We start from the raw sequence: 22,061 nt of genomic DNA, 5'->3' as shown, positions 1-22,061 counted from the left end.
TCATGGTGGAACTTGCAGCAACCTTGAAGGTTCAATGGCTCCACAACCATTAGTTTTATGTGTTATAACAATCATGTCTGTTTTATATGATTTAAAATAAATTATTACAATGCTAGAAAAGGGTGATTGAAATTGGGACTCTGATCTTAGTTAACTTATTTTGCTTCGTATGTGTTTAGGTCAAAATTGTAAGAGCTTGTCGAGCTCTTGGTTTGGGTCCCGGAGGTTTCTATCAATCAGGCTACCGTGATGGAGCGAAGTGCGAAGTTGTATTTGAAAATGATGTGCCTTGGTAAAAACTGGGATCCGGAGACGGGCAATTACGGAGATCATCGGCCAATTGACAGCGTTGTTCCCCCCCCCCCCGGCCCCCCCAGGCCCCCCCAGGCGGTATTTCTCGCGAATTCTATCATTTGGTTGGAAAGGCAATAAAAGATTCGCATCCCTTATACAACAGAAGACTAAGGATAGCCTTGCAGAAGACATTCTCCCATGGATGTCCCCGAATATCTGCATTGTTAATTTCTACTCTGCAAGTGGTCGACTGGGACTTCATCAGTTTCAACGTTTTAAGTTTTAACCCCTCTTAGCTTATATCCTATCTGCGTACCACTGAAAACTTGGGTCGGGTTGTTCGCAGGATAAGGATGAAAGTCCAGGAAGTCTACGTAAAGCATTACCTGTGGTGTCCTTTTCTATTGGAGATGCAGCAGAATTTCTATATGGCGACGAAAGGGAAGTCGACAAGGCGAAAAAAGTTGAATTTGAATTTGGGGATGTGCTTGAATCTGCAATTAAGCAAAAAACTGCACCTGGAAAGTCTTTTGGAGGAAGCAAATCTTCGTCCAGGTCGTCTAAATCTGACTTTTAGAGAGTACTAAAATCCTAGACAAATAGTAATTCTAGATACAAGCTTTTGGCTTGACTGACAGTGCTTGTTGAATTGCATTTCCTGCTTCGAATGCCAAAGTCGACGGTTTTACGAGTTCAAAACTTAATTCCATAACACTTCTTGATGGCTAACCCTAGAAGTAGAGTTCTTCCTAATCTCATAGACTGTTGATGATTTGCCATGTCTTGCCATAGGTTCTTCATTTGCATTGCAATCACCATTTCTCCTCCTGCTCTTTCACCCCTATAAAATCCCTTGTAATTACTCACATTCTCATTGCCTACAAATACCTTTGACTGTATTCCACCCGTCTCGAATCCGTCCTGAATTTTTAAGTAAAAACTCACTCCGACTCTGTCTTGACATCGACTCCTTAACAAACTCACCCCAATCTGTCCTAAACCCGAACTAAAAAAATCAACCATTGGGTTGAAATGAAACCTGTCTGATTCGAATATTTTGGCCATATCTAATTGGGCATCTAGTCACTAACAAAACACATGTAGGTTCACGCACTATGTTAACAAAGAAAACCATGATAACTACACTTTAAAAAACAAACTACCAATTCCAATACAAATCTAGTGTCTTTACTCATTACATACAAATAAGCACATATAATCTAACCCCACTAATCAAATTCCAAACCTACTGGAACTCAATTAGTACAATCACTATTGTTATCATTGTTGTTATTACTATTATTAACTTTACTATGATGATTACCAGAGTTGTTGATTCCAGCACCTTTTTCCCCTTGCTTCAACTGTGAAATCTCCAGCTGAGTCTTCATGAAAAGCTGCATCCTCTGCAACTCCATCTCCTTGGCGAATTTCATCCTCTGCTTCTCCATCTCCACCATTTGCTGAAGCTTCGCGGCCTCCGCTTGCTCGTACGCTTCACCAAACCGTAACATCGCCTGATTTATTTCCCTAACTGAGTTACCCCATTTTCTTCTTTTTTCACCTGAATTGGCACGCTTGTTAACCACTCCTCTTGCCCTTTTTCCTGTCTGAGGTGGAGGTAAACTATCAACCGAATCCAAATCGTCATCCTCCTCGTCGTCCTCGGAATCCATGTCCACCGGACCCTGTTTCCTCTGATTCTTCAATACAACCATTCTCGGTTGCTTTTGTTGTTGGAAATGTTGTTGATGTTGTCGTCTTTCTTTAACTCGAGAAACTCGATATGGATTCAAACTAGACCGGATCCCGACCGGAATCCCCATTGGTACTTTAGACAAAAAGTCAGCACTTCCACCGCCACCGAAGGAAGCCGAATTAGCAGGAATCTTGGCGGAGGATCCTATAAGTTGATCCAATTTCTCAAAAAACATCCACTTACTCAGCCCGCCTCCGGCAGCAACCTTAGCTTTCTCCGACTTATACTTCTTCTTAACCGTATCGATTCGATTCTTACACTGAATATCCGTCTTCGGAGTTTTCGTATACTCCTCTCTGCTACTCACAATATCCGCCACTTCTTTCCAATGCATTTGCTTCAAGTTCCCTCGGCTCAGTTCCAAATACCTCTCTCCCCACGCATCAATCAAAACCTCCGTGGCGCCTTCGCTCCAGTAGTCCTCCCTTCCACCGCCGTTGCACTTCGGCTTCTGCGGCGGCGGGAGCGGCGGCACTATCGCCCTCTCGTGTTGAACCGGCTCTTCCGGAGGAGGCGCGGCAGCCACCGTCACGGTTACACGACTATTGGACGGCGAAGACGGCGATGGAGATCCGGTAGCAGCAACCGATGGGTACGATTGGATCTCTTCGCCTTCCTCCATTGTAGATCCGAAAAAATAGATGATTTCAGAAAGGGGGAATTTAGGGTTTCGACAAGAAACAAAATATAGGGAATTTTTTGCTTTAATTTGTTTTTTATTATCGGTGAACGGGAGGGGAGGTGACGGCGTCGGTGAAGGAGCCATTGCAAATGGGACACGTGTAGAAAGTAGGGTGACGTGGAAGGATACGATTGGTGGGGATGTGGAGATTCCGTCACCGGCTTTAATTTTCGGTAATATCGGTCTTATTTTAAGCGTTCATTTGCCGATGGTGTACCGAAACTACCCTTCCTTTGCCGATAATATTTTAAGCGTTCTTTGTTTTTAATGGAGAAAAACAATTTATAATTGGATCCATATTCATAAGAAGTATGCCATTTAAGTACAAAAATTGTACCTTAGGCTATTTACAATTTTATTAACGTACAAATAATTTTATTGATTAAAGAAAATATTATTTTCTTCGAACACTTATGAAACACATGCATGTTATCAATAACCAAGAAATATTATAAATAAATATTATCTCATAATCATCCTAAACTATTAAAAAAATATGAATCTAAGACAAAAAGGCATAAGAGGTCTATGCACTTTTGGGGGGAAAATAATGTGATCATCATATTAATTTTTCTCTCAATTCAACTATTCAACTCAGAAAATAAACCTAACGTGATCCTTTGACTAATATTTTTTCTTCGTTGACCGTCACGGCACTGATATGACAATTTACAATGTTCACATGACAATTTACGATGTTAATGTGATAAACCAAGGTGACAGATGACATGACAGATTTACTAAATTGGTAACTCAAACATGACAAATGAACTGTCACGTCTTCATCGTGGACCATCACATTAACACCATAAACTGACACGCCAATACTATAACGGTCAACAACAACAAAACGTTTGTAAAAGGCCACATTAAATTTATTTTCTAAGTTCAAGGATCACATTGAGAGAAAAAATAATACAATTGATTATTTTCCCCAAATGTACAAATACCACTTATGCCTTTTTTTTCAAAAATATAACTACTTTTTATCTAAAAAATTTCAACCAAATTACTTGAACTGGCTCGAATCAGGACGATTTAAACGGTTTCAAAATTTTCAAATTGTATATAATGATGTATTTGATGCATGAACTTTAAGTTTTATGCATGTGATGCAAATCAAGTGATCAATCATCAGAAACACAGATCTCACTCGCTACATAAGCAGTCTCCATATAGTTCTAAACAGTAAAAAGTGGCGACCTTCCTCGGCGAATCGGCACTACAGATAGAGTTGAATGAGCTCGTCGCTAACAACAGAAGGAGTGAGAACACCCAAATCTGTGAAGAGTAGAGTAAGATATAGAGGAGGGGTGTAATCTCGAGCGGATTTTTCGACCTCGACCTTGGATGGGATAGGTACCCCGAAATCAATGGTACGTAAGGCAGGACCCACATCCTTTTGATCCAACGGATAAAGACGGGCGAACTGCAAAAAAAAATCATATTAGTGACCCATATCCTTTTGGTCCAACAGTCCAACGATAAAGACGGGCGAACTGCAAAGAAAAACATCATATACTAATAAAAAACCGTCGACTTCTCGATACAAGTTCTTTATTATGTGCCTATACCATAATTTCCTAGTTCAGATGCTTTTGAAGAAATGAGAAAAAAAAAATGAAGCCTTGATCACCTTGTAGCTTTCGGCAGCCACGTAAACGGGTTTGTTCATGCTATGTGACACCAATGCAATCTGATATGTTCCCATCATATTAATGATACCCCCGCTTTCCACAATTGCATCAGCCCCGACAAGTACCATGTCCACCTCGTCCATCGTATATGCCACCGCCGAGTCTATTAGAAGCTTTACGGGGACATCAAGCTTTGCCAGCTCGTTAGATAAGCGTAACCCTGTTCTGTCGGGCCTTCCTTCTGTATTGAAAGCATGGTTAAAAGGTGTCATAAACTCATAATAAACATATGCAAAATATGACACGACTCCTTTTAGGATGACAGCAGCACATTTGACTTAGTCCTGAGGAACGTAGAAAGCCGAACCTGTACAGAAAACTCGAAAGTGTTTCTTGTTTTGTGCCGCTGTCCTCAATACTTCAAGGACAACTCTGGAAAATCCATGTACCAAAATGGTACAACCATCGAATATGAAATCTTGACATAGCATTGCAATAATCCTGCGTGCCTGCAATGTTCGGCAATACTGTCTTCAGGACAAGAATGAAGTATAACTGAAGTGAAATCATAAAAAGTAATTATAACCCGAAATACCTTACAAGATATTTCCCCAAACTTCTCTGCACGTTCTATCAACCGAGACCTAGCTGAATTGAAGTCCTCATACTCTAAAGCTGATGTTCGAGTCACATATCGAATGAAGAGATCACAACCTGCTGTCAAAGAGATCGAGGTTGTGTCCCATGCCTGGAAAGCAAACATCAGGTTAACAGTGATGCAAACAAAGACTAAATTAAACCCTCAAACTGAATGAACTGGGATAACTTCTGCACGGTACCCTCTAATTTCCACATCTTCCACATCTCGGAAACATGATTACTCACCCAAAGTAATCGAAAAAAGACATGTCTAAATTCCAACCAAATTCACACCTGATGAATCAAACTTTAGAGCCTCAACATTTTGATTATGAAAAAATCTTATTAGTTCAAATTTTATAGAACAGCACGATATTGTGTAGTAAAAATTAAAGGAGGGTATATCTGATACACATTCCAGAGCACCATACACCATAAAGATAACTTGTTTGGCAGCGGATGTGGACAAAGCACACTCGTATATTTATTATGCCACCAAATCTTTTCCGCAACACTATTTTATCATCTTGCAATGCATCTAATAAGTCATTCTTTAACTGTTTACAATATTTCTCTTAAATATACAAATGCAAAACATCTAGAAGTAACATAAAAGGATTGCTTTCGGGCACCGTTACTTATGAGAGTTACATTGACAGTCTTTTCACTGAAAATCATCATAAAACATATCACCAATGGTTTAAAATACCGGACACCTAATAATGAGAATGGCTTCATTTCAATAAACCTAAGCAATTATAATATACTTCCTTAACTAAGGTTCCAATACCACTCATAATGTCAATTGGAAACTTGAAAACTTAAACAAAAAAGAAAGAAAGATAAATACAATGCAGTATACTAGGCCTTTACAATCATACATGATTAGCATTTAATCAGTGCTGTGTCCTACATAGCAATATGGTAAATATTATACATAGGAAACTAGGGAAAAGAAGCACATATTTTGCCTTTACATAACAAAGATGAGTGATAATTTTCACCCAAATTTTATACACAATTACATGGATATCATCATCAAAACTCTCATATGTCTTAGCTTGCATATGATTCAAGAGATTAGCTTAAACTTTGACAATCCGATTCTTCATTTTTCCTAAAGTACATATGTAAACACATTCTTGGACATGAGGATGGAGATGGGATTATCTAAAAGACTCTCCACTAACATGAACCTTGGAAAATTTTGAGCCTACCCATGTCGGACAATTACATGGATATCCTCATCAAAACTCTCATATGTCTTAGCTTGTATAAGATTCAAGCGAGTAGAACTTTGATAATTTGATTCTTCATTTTTCCTGAAGTGCATATGTAAACACATTCTTGGACAAGAGGATGGAGATGAGATTCTCTACAAGACCCTCCACGTATACAAAAACCCTGGAAAATTTTGAGCCTAAACATGTCCGACACTTACTCTCGAAACCCAGAAACATAGCATAGCACTTAAATACATACATATGATTCTATACATTTTAGTATTTCACTAAGTTTGACAGTATACTTTATCAGTCATCATCAAAACAATGAAAAGTGATTAACTAATAAAGAAATTTTCAGATAAATAAAAAATAAAGGACTCACTTTGAGCGAATCAGAAGCCTTTTTTAGCTCAATTTCAAGCTCCATCATGGTGGTAGCTTGGCTAGCCTTAATAACCGCCGCGAGGGCGCGAATGGCCGCCACTGCCTCCGCCAAATCCGGCTGCTTCCTCCAGCTATTGAACTCATCAATAACACTAAACGCCTTATCGCCTCCTCTACCTCCAGCGGCCGGGGCGATCTTCCCATCAATTACCGACGAGTCGTCGTCGTCGGTTTGGATGCTGACGGCGGCATGAGCCTGGGCGAGCCAATCGCTCGTGACGACGGCGTGGTGCGCGGCGCGGGTTTGGTAATAAGCGGAAATGTCGGGTTTAGGGTTTTGGAGAGAATCCGCCATGGAAGGAGGAGGAGACGAGAGCAAGAGCGATTCGGGATTGGGTGGAACGGCGGCGTTTTGTTCTTGCTGTCTGTCGAGAATGAAAGAAGCAGATCTCCACCACATTTAACAATGTTTTTCCTTTCCTCTTTGTGCTACGAGGGTCACTTTCTCGGGAAAATTTGAAGGAAAGTGGATGGATCAACGAGAGAGATTCTGGGTTATTTTTGTGTGTTTAGGAAGGATAATTAACTAGGGGATTGGGATTATGAACAGATAAATTAATAAATAGGATAAACTACGTGTTTAGTAAATAAACTATTAGTTTTTATCCATTTTAGAACCTATATTTTCAAAATTTTCAAAATAATACCTAAAATTTAGTTTTTATTTCATTTTAGTATCCCGTCGTTAAAAATTTAACGTTAATTTTTGAAAATATTGAAATTTTATGTACTAAAATGGATCAAAATTGTGTTAATTTTTTAACTGTGAGTATTAAAATGAAATAAAAACTAAATATTAGGTATAATTTAAAAAAATTAAAAATTTAAGTACTAAAACATATCAAAACTGACAGTTTAGTTACTAAATACATATTTTACCCTAATAAATAAAAGGTTTTTATTTAGCCCTAAAGTATGCGCGTGGTTTTCATTTTAACCCTTAATTTTTTTAGTTTCTTTATTTAAGTGACATCTAGAAGTCAAGTTAAAATAAATTATATTTTAGAAACAAAGCTAAAAAAGAATAAAATATATAAATTAAATAACTTAGATTTTTGAGGAATTTCAGAATGTTTTGAACATAATATTGTTGCACTTTTTATTTGATTTTTAAATTAATTTCTTCATCATCTTTTCAATCATAATTTGTAGTTAAATTAAAAAGTTTCAAAAATCAACATTTGTTTTTAAATATTCAAATTTTAATATATATTTTTTTAAAAACGAGGCTTATTAAAAACTTCTTCTAAGACTTATAAGGGAAAAAGAGTGGCCTAAGACCTCCTAGTACCATAATAAAAATCATTGGATACAACAAACGTAATAATCTTGAGATAAATCAAGTCAAAATATAAGGTATTTTCAGAACGGAGAGCCCACTTAATCGAAGTATATGTCACAATATTACAAGCTCTAAGAATAAAACACACTTTATAATTTAGATTAGCATCCAAATATATTACAAGCTTTTCGAAAATGATAACCTAATATGGACAAATCCTCCTCCGGTCGGGACATCTTGTTGACCACAAACGTTGGATTCGATTCAAAGATTACATGCGTCTATCAATGCTCACTTACTAAAGAAAATATTACATGCAGAGCATGAATCTATGAAAAAATTTAACTTCGACACAACCTAATAATAATGTAACCATACCGACAAGTACCTGGTCAGCAGCATCTCGGGAAACAAACCCCGAGCTGCGAGATCCTAATAGACTCAAAAACACCATCCGGATCCATCTTCACGTGATACTTTTTTGCCGAATTGAATCAAAACTTCATTCTAGTTTACTCATATTCTTTAATACTTCTTTTACTATTCCACTTGTTGAAAAAGAAGATGTAGATAAAAAAAAGAACGTGAGAAAAAATTAATATGCAGTTTTTTGAACTACTCTCATATTGACCCTTAAAAAACTCAATATTCGACTAAAAAGATCATGTAATGTGGACAAAAAGGTATCAAATATTCCGATAATTTTGAAAAAGAAACTCAATGTGGCATTGTAGACACATGATTTGCGTCCTTATAATGTTTATATTATATATATATATAATATTATTAATTTCGTTTTTTTTTACATTTACAGGCCTGAACATGCGACCTAACAGTGAACCAAGCCCAGTTCAACAGCCCGTGAGGAACCTTAACCCTGGCAATGTTCTGTTCTGCGCCGCAAGCTCCCTCGCCTCCCTTTCCGAGTTTCACGGCCACCCGTCTCACATCCTCCACAACTCCGATTCCTCCGGCGCAAGGATTTCATGGAGATAACAAGCTAACAAACAGTGGAGTTAGAGTTCTAATAGGGGTCAAACACTAAGATCTTAGGCTATAAAAACCCATATAAATCAAACACAAAAAGAGGGGGGGAGGGGGCTCGACACCTCAACATTGCTAAAAACCGACTTTTATCCCCTCTTTTGGAACCCATCTTGGCTTTTTCACTTTCCCGTTTATTCATCTTTCATTGTTGGTTGATTTGTTTTGGGATCTTTGGATGTTCTGTTAACCTGGGTATTTGTTCTTGTTGCAGATGATGTACGCAAAGAAGTGGGATGTGGAAAAGGAAAATGCAAGCCTTCTTCAAACGAAACACTCCCTTATTATATCTATGAATGTGATGCTGGCTAAGATGATGATTATCCCAAGTTCCTCCCTTGCATTTTTTCTCAACTGACATGTGGATTTCAAGATAAACAAAGCTATGGTACAGCTCAGCAAGACGAGACCTCCGATTCCAAATCCGATAAACAAGTTGATTGCATATCAGAAGATGAAAACAAGAAAACACATACTAAATAATAAGGATCTGAGATGGCGTGTAAAATGGTATTGCGTTCCATCTCCGTGACGGAGGTGTGGAGCCCTCTGCGGAGGAGCTGGAATTTCCTTTCATTGAGGAGCTTGGCCGCTGTTAAGAGAGGGAGCGACGACATTTATGGGACGTTGGTCGTTAGGGTTCGAGACTTTCATTTTTGGAACAGGATTCCGAAACTGCGTTGCTCTCGGAATGAAACACCGTCTTCCAAATTCGAGGAGGAGGAACTTGACCAAGGGTTGCCTCAGGAAGTCGTTCTCAAATCAATTTCAGAGGTATCAAAGAAAGGAGAATTAAGCCAAATTGAATTTTGGCTTTCATAAAACACGTGCAGTGCACTGGTTGCATTTTCAAAGGGATAACCTGTTGGTCTTGGAAGGTTAGGGCCAAATTGTTGTTTTAGTCCTTCCAGGTTTGGATAAATTTCATTTGTTTGCTTAAAGTCATTTTTCATTGTGATTTGGTCCCCTAACTTTTTTTTATTTTTTCTTTTGCAGTTCATTTTTTTAATACCAAGTTAATCTATCAATTTTAATTTATTTCAATTTAGTTATTCATTTTTTTCCTTTTTAATTTTAGTATTTTTTATTTTAGTTATTCATTTTTTTTCTCTTTTAATTTTAGTGTATTTTATTTATTTATTTGTCTTTTCTTATTTTTATTTTATTACCTTTAAAATCTATCATTCTTTACATTTTAGGGATATTTTTAATCGATCAAAGGTAATTATTCGAATTGATTTGTTTTTTAAAAAAAAATTAATTTTAATTTAAATTTTCGCAACTAAGACAACCGGCATATTAATTGGTACCGAAAGGGCGGTTCAAGGGTGCTAATCCTTCCTTGACCGTAACCGACTCCCGAACCCGACATATTTCTGGTAAAAACGCAGATCAGGTAAGATGGTATTCGATCCACCTAAATGGTTTTAAAGTGATCGGTGGCGACTCTAACCTATTATTTCAAGTTGAAGCCCAATTTCGGGGCCCAACCGAAAGACGATTACGACAGGCATTCGTGTAATTTTCTTTATCAATGTAGTCTTTCAACTCAGAAAATAAATTTAACGTGATCTTTTGTCTAATATTTTTCATCGTTTGATCGTTACGGTGCTAACGTAACAGTCTATCTGTGGTGTTTGAGTTACCAATTTAGCTCATATGTCATGTTATCTGTCACGTTATCAACAACTGTGAATTATCAAGTCAACACTTTAGACCACCACATCAACACCATAAATTGTCACGTCAGCATCATAACGGTCAACAACGAAAAACGTTGATCAAAGAATCACATTGAGGTCACATTAAGTTTTTTTTAAAAGTACGAAGAACTCTATAACTTTATGCCAATAATACTTTTAATTATATTAGACGGAATGGGTCAAATGGCCAAAATCGTTGATGAATCGAAACTTTAAGGGTAGCATTTGACAAAAAAAATGTAAGAGCTAAAATGAGAATCCATACCTACTTTAGGGGCCAAAATGTATATTAAACCTAAATTGTATATTCTTTTCAGTCCTAGGCAATATCCCACGTTCTCTAACAAAATTTTCAAACTTTGAACCTTTCAAAACAAGCTTCAAAAGTGTTTGCTTTTCCTCTTCAGAATAAAATAAATAAAAAAGTTATTGCTCTTCTTCTTCATCTTTGCATAACAAAATGCTTCGATTTTACTCATAAATAGAACCCATTTTCCTTTTCGTTGTAAAAGTGTTGAATTCTTTGTAAAAAAGAAATCTTTTATCTTTTGTTGTTTATTGTTCTTAGTTTTTTTATACACAGACACCTTTGATTCCATGATTTTTAATACCCATTTGTACCCAGAATGAATTGATATTTTTCTTTTCTCTTTGACATTTTATCATACATTATGAGGGCAAGACTTGTGGTGTTTCCTATTAGAGGCAAAATCTGGTGTTTTAGCCGATCCATTGATCAATCTGCATCACAATTCAATTCTACTAACACTCCTTCCACTGTCAAAGACCTCTGGAAGAAGATTTCATCCAATCCCAACCCAATCAATGCCAATGCTGAGCTTCTTGTTGATTTCATTTCAGACAAGGTTTATATGTGTGTGTGTGTCTATATATATATATATAATTTTCATGGTCCTTTTTAATTTTCAATGTGCATTTGAGTATGCTTTGAGCCCTTTCTTGTTTTTTGTTTTTTCTTTAACATAGATGAATAATGCATGGGCTGGTCTGGAAAAAGCACCTGAGGGCAGTTTCAAGAACAAGCTCCATGGGTATTAGCTGAAAATCAAATATGATTGGTTTGATTTACTGGGTTTTTTGGCCTTAGTTCATGTTGATTGTGTTTCATAGGATTGGATTACAGCTTTTAGCTCGAATTAATAGTTTATGTTGATTGTGTTTCATAGGATTGGATTACAGCTTTTAGCTCGAGTTAAGCCGTCAGAGATTCTATTGAAATCTATAACCAAAGAGGTTACTAATGTTCGGATTGCATACCCCTCCAGGTTATTTGTTTTCCTCTTTTCTCAATTGTTAAAAATATAGTTATAATCTCTATATCGGTGTCGGACACGGGTGTTTTAAGGAAATGAATGATCACAGCTCGTTGGCATATTCGAATGAGCAATGGAGAAGGATATGTATCCTTCTATGATTTGTCCCTATGTTGAAATTTACATGGAATTTGGATTCTTCAATGAGAAACTAACACTAAATACACTTGTGGTTGAGAGTATCGGATTTTGGTTTTCTAGTGTCCGGCACTTTGGATAATTTCTGGTTTGTTCCTAATGCTTCTAACACTTTTCAGTTTTAATGCACGGCTTGTGCGGCGAAGATTACGACAGATAGCCTTGAGGTAATTGTTCTACACTGTTCTTTCTATGTGCTTTACTGATATGGAGGAAATTAGAATACATGAAAATGTGGTGGACAAAGCTTGGTTGTTTTCTAGGTTCATTTATTTTCCAAAATGAACATGGGAATAGCGGAAAAGGTCGATTAACTTGGTTTATGGCTTTCCGGGGAAACCACTTCTGGGTTACCGGGAATTCCCTTCTGCTTGAATCCTGATGAATATGGATGTCTAGAATCTCTATACAGTTTTTGCCTCAATGGACGGTTTATTGATTTCTGGATATTTTAATCTCCAACAATCCAAAAAAGAAAGGGATTTTGGAGATTTGGTGTTGTTTTATATGTGTATATTGTTTGAATTCCTACGAGCTATGTAGCTCCGACTCTTCGCTTTTCTTGAAGTACGTATGTTTGACACATTTTCAAGCATGGGTATGGGGATATGCCCCTCGAACAACCTTCCAAAAACATTGGAAACTTAGAAATAATTTTTCTGACATTCGTGCCCTAGTTCGAGTAACATAATATGCACGCAAGGTACATTATTTCTAACCAAAGCGTTCTCTGATTTTTCAGGGGTACTGTTATACACAGGAAATACTTTTATGGTTCGGTTACGTTGCTTCCATTGACTACTACACTTGCTGTACGTATGTGGATACTTTTGTTGCTCCATTGTTTACGGATTAACCATTTTGAACTTTCCTTTGTCATTTTGATTTTGTCTCACATTCTCTGTTAAATCTTCTTGCTCACCAGGTTCTACCTCTGCCTAACATCCCATTCTTTTGGGTTCTGTTTCGCTCATATTCACATTGGCGAGCTCTCCAGGTGGGATTTCTTGTTCCTGAAGATACTTTCGGATACTTTAGAAGACACCGTAGTGGGATTTTTTATTGCTCCTAGTATTTGAATCGAACAGTTCACTGTAACCTATGTCAGCCATCATATCACAAGATCAGCTTTAGCTGCCTGAGTCCTGTTATTCCAACTCTTCTGTTTTCCTTGAAGTAACTATGTCCTTAATGCATTTCTAGATACGAGTATCGAAATATAACCCTTAAACACATGAAACACTTGGAAAAAAGTTGAATATACCCATATTAGTCCCTCAAAGACGAGTCCAGGTAATGTAGTGCCTAACTTGAGTCGTATATGCAACCATAACCTGCTTTGAACATGTTTAGTTATACATAACACTGCTTTTTCTCATGTTCCTTCCTGCTGCTTTCGTTCCCCTTCTATAAACATGTCCAGAAAGTGCGTTGATTTCTGAATTGCTCTCTACTTCTCATATAAGCTCGTCAAACTTGTTTTTTATTCTTCAAGAGTGGTAGAAGATCCAGTTCCATATCTACGTGAACGAGGAAATAAAGGAACTAAAATGCCTCGTTCTAGGTATATTGTTAAGGTTGGTAGTTGGTACCTTAGTTTTCAGTGTCAGACTCGATTGTAATCACTGTTTTTCAACCTTCCACTTAATACAATCCATCGGTACAAAGTAAAACTGCACGCTCACCGTTTCTTTGTTTATGTCGACGTTGCAGGGAAGCGAGAAGCTTCTTCAATTAGTCACGGATACTTCCCGAGCTCAACAATGCTCTTCCGAGGTTTCCGTATACTATTCTATGCTCTTATCTTCTTCGTTTTTCTATTCCGGTTTTTAATTTCTCAACCATTTCTCATTTGCAAGACCTCGTAATTATATTCATTTCGATCGATTCTCTAGCGGAGCATGGATTCCGGCGATAACACGGCCTTGTAATTTTCTTAATAATTAGGTGTTGGAGCCGTCGAAGGAGTTGGAGGAGCTTGTTCGGAGTGGACATGATGACAATGGTAGTGTTAATGAAAAGGCTATTTCAGATATATGCATCAAGTTTAGGTTGAATAAGAATGATGTTCTGAAGTGGAGAGATTTGATGTAATTTTCCCATTTTTTTTTTGTCATCAATTTCGGATATTTTCTTTGATTGCATTTATATTCTCCTTTTGCCAATTAAATTTTGCTATTTGCGAACAAGCCGAACGACATAGATATTAAAGTTAAAATATGAGGAAACAATTTGGGGGTAAACTACAAATTTCGTCACTCGGTTACTATATTCTTATTTGGATAAGCTACATGTTTATTATTTAAACTATCAATTTTGATATATCTTAATACTTAAATTTTCATTTAAATTCATTTATTATTTAAACTATCAATTTTGATATGTCTTAATACCTAAATTTTCATTTTTTAAAAAATTTAAGTTAAATTCTAACAGGGGTATTAAATTGAAATAAAAATTAAACTTTAGATATACTTTTAAAAAATTAAAAGTTTAAGTACTAAATGCGTAATTTACCCTTCTTATTTTAATCACTAAGCCTTAAAAATTTAATTTAACTAGTAAACTTTTGAACTGCAATCAAATATCTACTCTTTTAAAAAAATTACATATTAAAGTTATTTTTTAGTACTTAAACTATCAATTTTGATCAATTTTAGTACTTCAATTTTCAATTTGTTTTAAAAACATACCTAATGTTTAGTTTTCATTTCATTTTAGTACCCATCATTAAAAACTTAACGTTTAGTACTTAAATTATCAATTTTGATCCATTTTAGTATCTAAACTTTCTTTCTTTCAAAACTTAACGTTAAATCTTGAACGGGGTACTAAAATGATAAAAAAAACTAAAGTTTTCAACGTTGGGATACTAAAATGAGACAAAACTAAACTTTAGGTATGATTTTGAAAAAAAATTAAAAATTTAGATACTAAAATAAACCAAAACTAATGATTTTAAATGCATTATCATAAATGCAAGAGGTCTCACCAGAGTCTGGGTTAATTGTAAACCATGTATTTAGGTGTTGCACTGAACTTCTGGCATCCCTTGATGACTTTGTTTACTGCGTCGAGGAAATCTTTTTCCGTCACCGTTTTTCTTCGAGCTCGAATCGCGTACATTCCGGCCTCGGTGCATACGCTCCTTATATCGGCTCCTGTGAGTAAGTAAGCATAAAATCTCAAAATCACTCTCATACGTGGAACAATATTCAGAACAAGATTAACTTTGGAAGCAAGATTCTACCGGTGGAATAATTCAATGTCGGGCCAAAAGCTCAAATCTAATATCGCGCTCGCAATTCATTGTTCTTGTGTGAATCTTGAATATCTGTGTCCGGCTCTCTAAATCGGGAAGACCAAACTCGACTTTACGATCCAGTCGTCCGGGACGTAATAACGCAGGGTCTAGTGTGTCTGGCCTGAAAAGTGCACAATTGCTGTAAGCATCTCCTGTGCACATTGAAATCTCTTGTGGAGTTAAACCGGAAAAAAAAACCTTCCATGGACGTTAAGTTCGGGTCGGGATGGCTTGAGGGAACAAGAGGTAATGCAATGCTTCTTTGAACAGAACCAAATATAAAGAGTTAAAATTGTTGAAAGCAACTATGACCTGTTCGTTGCCATCAGGACTTTGATGTTTCCACGAGCATCAAAGCCATCAAACTGGTTAACGATTTCACGCATGGTTCGCTGAACCTCATTGTCTCCAGCCACACCATCATCGAAACGTGCACCTCCAATGGCATCAACTTCATCAAAGAACACAATGCATGCTTTCTTTGATCGTGCCATCTGTGGTGTTTCAATAATGTCAGAATAGAAATAAGTAGGCATAGCATAGTTTCAAGAGAAAATTTAAGCTACTAAATTTAGCAGGTTATAACCTGAAACAGTTCTCGAACCATCCTAGCTCCTTCACCAACATATTTTTGAACAAGCTCGCTTCCAATAACACGAGTGAAGCAAGCATCAGTTCTGTTTGCAACAGCTCTTGCCAGAAGTGTTTTACCAGTTCCAGGAGGACCATAGCAAAGAACACCCTTAGGAGGATCGATCCCGAGCTTGACAAATTTCTCGGGATGAAGCATTGGTAGCTCAACAACCTAAATGAACAAAACTCATCAATTCATGGACGTCAAATCTCTAATACTAACTCGTTAAAAAAGCACAAATAATTCGAGAAAGGCTTCAGGTTTTCTGCGTGTGAGCAGGAACTTATTTAGCGAAGATGGTGCAATACGTACTTCCCGCATCTTTTCAATCTGCTCCTTACATCCACCTACGTCATTATATGTGACATCTGGCTTCTCCTCCACGGTCATCATGGTCACACTTGGGTCAATTTTTGGAGGCAAGGGAATTTGTATCTGATATTTGTTGCGATCAACCCTGCAAAGGAAGCAATTATAATTTGGTCTTGCTTGCAAGTATATGTCTACCTAAAAAATTTCTTAGGTTAAACGAAGGCATCAATACAACTGCAATGGGAGAAATAAACTATTTCAAGGAAATAAAACTCTATATATATATGCTGACGAAATTGAGAACTTACCCCACACGCATGCCTTCTTCAATGTCAGTGGGGGAAACTTTGTCACCCAAGCCAACAACAAACTGCAGTTAGAAACCATATGCATATCAGACAAAACTTCAGTGTCTGTTCTTCTTACAAAGAAACTATTTTTAACTACAAAAGACTTAGAGATGTAAAGATACATACCTTGGCTATTTGCTTCACATTGATAACATATTTGGCATCTCCTGTATTCGGATTAATTATTTTTGTGCGGCCTGGGTGAAAAATATAGTCAATACTCAATGACTCGAAAAAGCAATAAAAAGCAACATTTTTCTTCAAGCCATTTTAGTCAATACCTGAAGTGGTTGCTCCGCCTGCGTCATTTGCTTATCAGAGACGAGATCCCATTGGCTAGGCACAGCTAACCCAGTATCAGATTCCTTGATGCCTATTTAGCAAAGTTTACCGGCGGGAAAAATTTCAAGTTATTCGAGTTGACAAGTCCTATTTTACAACTCGGAGTTGATTTGAAATTTTTTTCGAGTCGAATTGAGTCAAGTCGATTTTTTGAGTTTCTGTTTAAATTTAATTGTAAATATTTATAATATTGTAATATTATTTGATTCCAATTTAAGTAACTTTGCATAACCATATATACAATACAAATATATTTCTTCATATTTTTTTCATATGTGATATACATAAATCATACAAAGTCCAAGGATTCTGCTCAAACTTGAAAATAAATCTACTAATTACTAAAAAATTTGAGTTATTCGAGTTGAACTTGAAATTTTACAACTCGACTTGAACTTGAAATTTTTTCGAGTCGAGTCGAGTTTTGCTCATCCCTACATGTGGTTCTCCTATTGGATTCGTCACCGGTCACTCTAACTTATTTTGTCACTCTAAAACATAAGCAACTCTAAAGTTAAATGACACAAATCAAGTGATCTTTGTGATAAAGAAATTATTGTTAAATGATGAAAGTGAAATTGTTTAAACTTAAGTGACCAAATGAAGATTTATATGATAGTAAGTGGTAAACATTGTAGTTTACCCTTTCTATTAATTTTCTTTTTTCTTTTTCCCCTCCTATTTTAATTCGTTTTATGTCAACTATAAAATGCCTTAAAAAAGAATAAGATAACCCTAAATTTTCAATTCTTTCTTAGCAGCCAGACCTTCAGGTTTCTCTCTCTCGTAAGTTCTTCTACCCATCTTCAATCTAGTGCCCTTCATCCTTCTTCTCTCCTTGGTTTTGGATCAAAATTATTCTATTTCATTTTTAATTAAGATTTGGGTAATTTGTTTATACAATTTGCTAGGCCTTTTCCGGTTAATTTTATTTATTCGAAAATCTCTCTAGACATTTGAGCAGGTTTTCTGAAAATAATTGTTTGGGTTAGTGTCGTATTTGCATTATTTTTGGAGTGAAATAAAGAAATTAATGGTGAAATTGCGATTATTGGACACCCAATGTTTCGAAATCTTAAAAGTTAGGGATTTACCTGCAATAATTTTGGGTGAATTTTGTTGAATGAGTTTCTCTTGAAATAAATTATATGATTGAAGTAATATATGGGTTTTAGATGAAGGAACTTGTTATTTAGGCTAAAGTATAGTAAGCAATCACCCTTTACACTAAATCTTGCTCTTTGGGAATCGGAAATATGTTATTTGAACTATTTGTTTGCTCTAAAATATCTTAGTATCTGTACTTGATATATATTTGGACCTGGATATCAATTTATCTTCCCAAATATAGTGAAAAGAAAACCAAGTTTTGGGTTATTTGTTTATACAATGTTGTAGGGTTTCTCAATTAATTTGATTTATGTGAAGATCTTAGACTTTTGTGCAGTTTTGTCTGAAAAAAAAAGAAAGAAAGAGAAAGACCTTTGAGTGAGTATCAATGGATCCGCAGCCTGAACCTGTTCACTACATCTGTGGAGGTTAGTATTGTATAACCTTTCGATATGTAACTAAGCTCTAAAATTTTGCCATTAATTTATGATTTTGACGTTATTTTTGGGTTATAAAGACTGTGGGCAGGAGAACACACTGAAGCATGGGGATGTGATACAATGTCGTGAGTGTGGTTACCGCATTCTTTACAAAAAGCGAACCCGAAGAAGTAATGCTCCTTTCTCCCTACTTTTTCCATTTTACTTTTGTTTCTATTCCTTATATTAATTTTTGTATTGATTTATTGTATTTCATGCTTATTTGTGGTGCTATCATGAATGCATTTAGGATGCATTAGAAAGGTCTTTTTTTTCACGATCAGGAATAGGATATAACAGTAGGCAGTTAGCGTTGAGAAAGAGAAACTTATGAATCGTAGTCTTCGCCTCTTCGGTTTCGGTTCAGTTTTACTAAATTCAGTTCTGTATCAGTTCAGTAGTACCTAAATCCTTTTGGTTTGATTTTCGGTTCATAAGATGATTAGGCTTGATCTGAATTAGAAAAAAATGATTTGGTTGTCTTGGGTTTTTAAAAACTTGAATGTAACTGCGTCCCTCCCCAAAATAAAAGAAAGAAAAAAAGAAAAGAAAACAACAAATAAACCGAATCGACTGTTATCACTCTACAGGAGTAATTTAAAACAAAATGTGATATGAGAACTTAAAATTATAGGATCTATAATATTCACATTCAACTGAAAAAAGAAAGAAGAAAAACACATCGAAATCATGGAACACTTGTCCTGAAAATAAACACATGTGCATATTCATATTGGCCAAGAAATCATTGTTTCATGGAGTCAATCTATTGGCGCAAACAACCAGCAAATTTAGAAACATCAAGATTGCATGTCGAAGATTATTAATTCATGGTCTTTGTTTGATGCTGGATTCTTTAAGAAGATAAATCTATCCTTTCATGCATAAGGACGTAATTGGTTTTATTTCGATTATAGTTTTACTATGCTCAATTCCGAATTTGGTGAGTTTGTGATTAGAAGCAGTCATTGAGTGTTATTTTGGATTGTTTAATGTTATCAAGGCTTTTGCTTTTACCTTAAGAATCATTTTGTGTTCAACAGTTTTCTATCTCGGATATGCAGTCTTGATAGTTCTTGAACAATTTCTGCAACTATGCTTTATTTTGAACTCTGAGATGGGGTGAAGCAAACTCAAATTCTAAACGAGTTGTTTCTCTTTTTTCTTTTATACTCCGTGTTATGCTACCATTATCGGATTGTCGGCTGATTAAATATCAAGTAGCAACCTTCACAATTCTACATTGATTCTCCATTTTCCGACGATTAATATTAAAACCCTTGTGTTTACCGCAGTTGTTCAGTATGAAGCTCGCTGAAAGTGGAGTTCGGAGATGGGGAGGGCATAAGCACTCATGCAGACGAGAAATAATCGGTTGTATTTTGTACATGTTTTGGATCATATTAAATGTTGTCTGGGAGATTAAGCTTGATCCATAGTTGCTTGCTTAGTACCGAAATGATGTCTATCGTGATTTAGAACATCGAACCCTTCTAAGAACCGTCTGTGGTTTATGTTTCTGCTACTGCATTTAGTGACTTCTGGTCAAATAGTGAACTTTAAATCCTTGTGCATTGTTTCCTTTAACCATTTTTCCCCCTGTACTACCCACCTTTGTTTTGCAGTTAGGTTAAGTATACACCTGACAAACTTGGTCCGAATTTGATTACCCGAGTGGATTTATCCGATTCTAGACTTATTATGAATCTGACGGCTCAAATTTGAAACGTAACTCATACACAATTTGACCTGAATTAATAAAAAAAACATCTTGAATTGAAATTAACTTGAATTAGAAGTAACTTGAATCGAAAATAACACGACTTAGAAGTAACTTAAATGAAATTCAAAAGGGAATTACCCAAATTGAAATCAATTCAATTGAAACTACACTGAAAGTAGTTTGAATTTAATTTTCACTTGTTTGATTTTAATCGTATTGATTGATTGAATTAAAATTTAATTTAGTTAATCCATTAAATAATTAGATGTTAGATCTATTAACAGTTGAGTTTTTTCAAAATTAGATTATAGATTAATTATTGGATATAATTAAAAAAGATTAAATATATATATAATCTAAATTTGTTAAGAATGCCATTTGCATGGAGAAAGAACCATTTGTAGGTAAATCATGTAGAGAACATGAAATCAGCAGGCCAATACCACATGGTTTTACTCTATAAATATGTAACCGTGATATTATTATTTTAAAGAGCTCACCGTTCTATTCATACGAGTTTCAAGATTATTAGTCTTTTAAAAACACTTGAGGTCTCTAAACTTCTTTTTTTTAAATAGAGGCCCTCATCTTATTTTTTTTGGACTAATGTCACATTTCAACTCGAAAAAAGAATTTAATGTTTATGTCATTGGCCAACGGTTCGTTGATTTCTGTTGTTATACATTGGATGAATTATATCATTCATCACTCAACTATTTTCTTCTCTTCTATTTTGGTCACTAAACTCTAAAAGTTTTTAAATTAAAAAAATTTAGAACCTTCATGGACTAAGACTATAGTGAACCCATTTTATTTTAAGGGTAAACTACACAAATGACTCCTTTTATTTAAGGGATAAATTACTAATCATGAGGCTTTTTGTAAACCCAAAATAGTTTGGGATAAAATAACAATTTACCCCTTTTTTATATGTTTTATTCCTCAAACTTATCTTCTCGCCGTGCGCCTTCTTCTGCTTCATCTGGAGCATTGATGAACTCAATTGGGGTTGTAATCTCGAACTTGAATTGGATAAAAAGATGACTTCTGCATAAACTTTACAAACACTTCCAGATATCTCACTTCCAAATGCAATCTTAATTGAGGTTTTGACTTCAGGACTGCATTTGGAAGTGAGATGTCTGGAGGTGTTAAGACGAAGTGACTCGTGAAATTTGAGACTGAGCGATCATAATATATGACAGCCGACAGTGGCTGACAATGGTATTCAACCACCTTGAATTAGGGTTTTAATCTCGAACTTGAATTGATTAAAAAGATGTCTTATGCATAAACTTCAGAAACACCTCCAGACATCTCACATCCAAGTGCAATCTCAATTGAGGTTTTGACTCCGAGATTGCATTTGGAAGTAAGATGTCTGGAGGTGTCAAGGCGAAGTGACCCATGAAATTTGAGACTGAGCAATCATAATATATGATAGTCGACGATGGTTGACAATGGTATTCAGCCACCTTGAATTGGGGTTGTAATTTCGAACTTGAATTGAATAAAAAGATGTCTTCTGCATAAACTTCAGAAACACCTCCAGACATCTCACTTCCAAGTGCAGTCTCAATTGAGGTTTTAACTCCGAGATTGCATTTGGAAGTGAGTTGTCTGGA

General features: G+C 35.9%; 5 protein-coding genes and 1 pseudogene across 7 annotated transcripts; 3 read left to right on the top strand and 3 right to left on the bottom strand.

Annotated features, from left to right (window-relative positions):
- Positions 1 to 2: 2 nt before the first annotated feature.
- On the top strand, positions 3 to 881 carry LOC120203975 (annotated as a pseudogene).
- Positions 882 to 1,412: 531 nt separating this feature from the next.
- Positions 1,413 to 2,732, bottom strand: LOC120204099 (trihelix transcription factor ASIL2-like). The gene has a single exon (XM_039204184.1). It carries the CDS (start codon positions 2,673 to 2,675, stop codon positions 1,551 to 1,553), a length of 1,125 nt encoding a protein of 374 aa, XP_039060115.1. The 5' UTR covers positions 2,676 to 2,732; the 3' UTR covers positions 1,413 to 1,550.
- A 1,132-nt stretch (positions 2,733 to 3,864) lies between these two features.
- LOC120204097 (translation initiation factor eIF-2B subunit alpha-like) lies at positions 3,865 to 7,186 on the bottom strand. Its single transcript, XM_039204183.1, has 5 exons — positions 6,620 to 7,186; positions 4,968 to 5,120; positions 4,740 to 4,881; positions 4,372 to 4,613; positions 3,865 to 4,164 (listed from the first exon to the last, which is right to left on the bottom strand). Exons 1-5 carry the CDS (start codon positions 7,079 to 7,081, stop codon positions 3,958 to 3,960), a joined length of 1,206 nt encoding a protein of 401 aa, XP_039060114.1. The 5' UTR covers positions 7,082 to 7,186; the 3' UTR covers positions 3,865 to 3,957.
- A 4,167-nt stretch (positions 7,187 to 11,353) lies between these two features.
- On the top strand, positions 11,354 to 14,343 carry LOC120204094 (uncharacterized protein C23H3.12c-like). Its single transcript, XM_039204177.1, has 8 exons — positions 11,354 to 11,576; positions 11,698 to 11,762; positions 11,898 to 11,996; positions 12,302 to 12,349; positions 12,925 to 12,994; positions 13,108 to 13,179; positions 13,896 to 13,958; positions 14,130 to 14,343. Exons 1-8 carry the CDS (start codon positions 11,382 to 11,384, stop codon positions 14,274 to 14,276), a joined length of 759 nt encoding a protein of 252 aa, XP_039060108.1. The 5' UTR covers positions 11,354 to 11,381; the 3' UTR covers positions 14,277 to 14,343.
- Positions 14,344 to 15,229: 886 nt separating this feature from the next.
- On the bottom strand, positions 15,230 to 17,928 carry LOC120203974 (26S proteasome regulatory subunit 7-like). Its single transcript, XM_039204096.1, has 9 exons — positions 17,892 to 17,928; positions 17,064 to 17,155; positions 16,909 to 17,010; positions 16,741 to 16,802; positions 16,433 to 16,577; positions 16,073 to 16,291; positions 15,799 to 15,980; positions 15,433 to 15,607; positions 15,230 to 15,343 (listed from the first exon to the last, which is right to left on the bottom strand). Exons 1-8 carry the CDS (start codon positions 17,926 to 17,928, stop codon positions 15,445 to 15,447), a joined length of 1,002 nt encoding a protein of 333 aa, XP_039060027.1. The 3' UTR covers positions 15,230 to 15,343; positions 15,433 to 15,444.
- Positions 17,804 to 20,374, top strand: LOC120204096 (DNA-directed RNA polymerases II, IV and V subunit 12-like). 3 transcript variants are annotated; one of them, XM_039204182.1, is made up of 5 exons: positions 17,804 to 17,909; positions 18,253 to 18,264; positions 18,601 to 18,662; positions 18,752 to 18,844; positions 20,009 to 20,374. In XM_039204182.1, exons 3-5 carry the CDS (start codon positions 18,623 to 18,625, stop codon positions 20,029 to 20,031), a joined length of 156 nt encoding a protein of 51 aa, XP_039060113.1. In that variant the 5' UTR covers positions 17,804 to 17,909; positions 18,253 to 18,264; positions 18,601 to 18,622; the 3' UTR covers positions 20,032 to 20,374. The 3 variants fall into 3 exon arrangements, with proteins under 3 accessions (XP_039060113.1, XP_039060111.1, XP_039060112.1); XM_039204180.1 differs by lacking the exon at positions 18,253 to 18,264 and having other exon boundaries at positions 17,821 to 17,910; positions 18,572 to 18,662; XM_039204181.1 differs by lacking the exon at positions 18,253 to 18,264 and having other exon boundaries at positions 17,870 to 17,910; positions 18,560 to 18,662.
- The last annotated feature ends 1,687 nt before the right edge of the window (positions 20,375 to 22,061 follow it).

Source organism: Hibiscus syriacus, unplaced genomic scaffold (genome assembly GCF_006381635.1).
Source record: "Hibiscus syriacus cultivar Baekdansim isolate YM2019G1 unplaced genomic scaffold, ASM638163v2 tig00010533_pilon, whole genome shotgun sequence".
Lineage (NCBI taxonomy): Eukaryota > Viridiplantae > Streptophyta > Magnoliopsida > Malvales > Malvaceae > Hibiscus > Hibiscus syriacus.
The sequence above is the reverse complement of the archived record's forward strand: the minus strand, read 5'-3'. Positions and strand labels throughout refer to the sequence as shown.

Coding starts and splice junctions, on each gene's coding strand:
- LOC120204097 (XM_039204183.1), bottom strand. CDS start 7,081: ATGTGGTGGAGATCTGCTTCTTTCATTCTCGACAGACAGCAAGAACAA. Junction 4,882..4,967: donor TTGGGGAAATATCTTGTAAG/GTATTTCGGGTT, acceptor CGAACATTGCAG/GCACGCAGGATTATTGCAAT. Junction 4,165..4,371: donor TGGCTGCCGAAAGCTACAAG/GTGATCAAGGCT, acceptor TTTTTTTTGCAG/TTCGCCCGTCTTTATCCGTT.
- LOC120204099 (XM_039204184.1), bottom strand. CDS start 2,675: ATGGAGGAAGGCGAAGAGATCCAATCGTACCCATCGGTTGCTGCTACC.
- LOC120204094 (XM_039204177.1), top strand. CDS start 11,382: ATGAGGGCAAGACTTGTGGTGTTTCCTATTAGAGGCAAAATCTGGTGT. Junction 11,997..12,301: donor CGGATTGCATACCCCTCCAG/GTTATTTGTTTT, acceptor AACACTTTTCAG/TTTTAATGCACGGCTTGTGC. Junction 13,180..13,895: donor CACATTGGCGAGCTCTCCAG/GTGGGATTTCTT, acceptor TCGACGTTGCAG/GGAAGCGAGAAGCTTCTTCA.
- LOC120203974 (XM_039204096.1), bottom strand. CDS start 17,928: ATGGGTAGAAGAACTTACGAGAGAGAGAAACCTGAAG. Junction 17,156..17,891: donor CGAGAGAGAGAAACCTGAAG/GTCTGGCTGCTA, acceptor TTTGCTAAATAG/GCATCAAGGAATCTGATACT. Junction 16,578..16,740: donor GAAGAAGGCATGCGTGTGGG/GTAAGTTCTCAA, acceptor CTTCCTTTGCAG/GGTTGATCGCAACAAATATC.
- LOC120204096 (XM_039204182.1), top strand. CDS start 18,623: ATGGATCCGCAGCCTGAACCTGTTCACTACATCTGTGGAG. Junction 18,663..18,751: donor TGTTCACTACATCTGTGGAG/GTTAGTATTGTA, acceptor TGGGTTATAAAG/ACTGTGGGCAGGAGAACACA. Junction 18,845..20,008: donor CAAAAAGCGAACCCGAAGAA/GTAATGCTCCTT, acceptor TGTTTACCGCAG/TTGTTCAGTATGAAGCTCGC.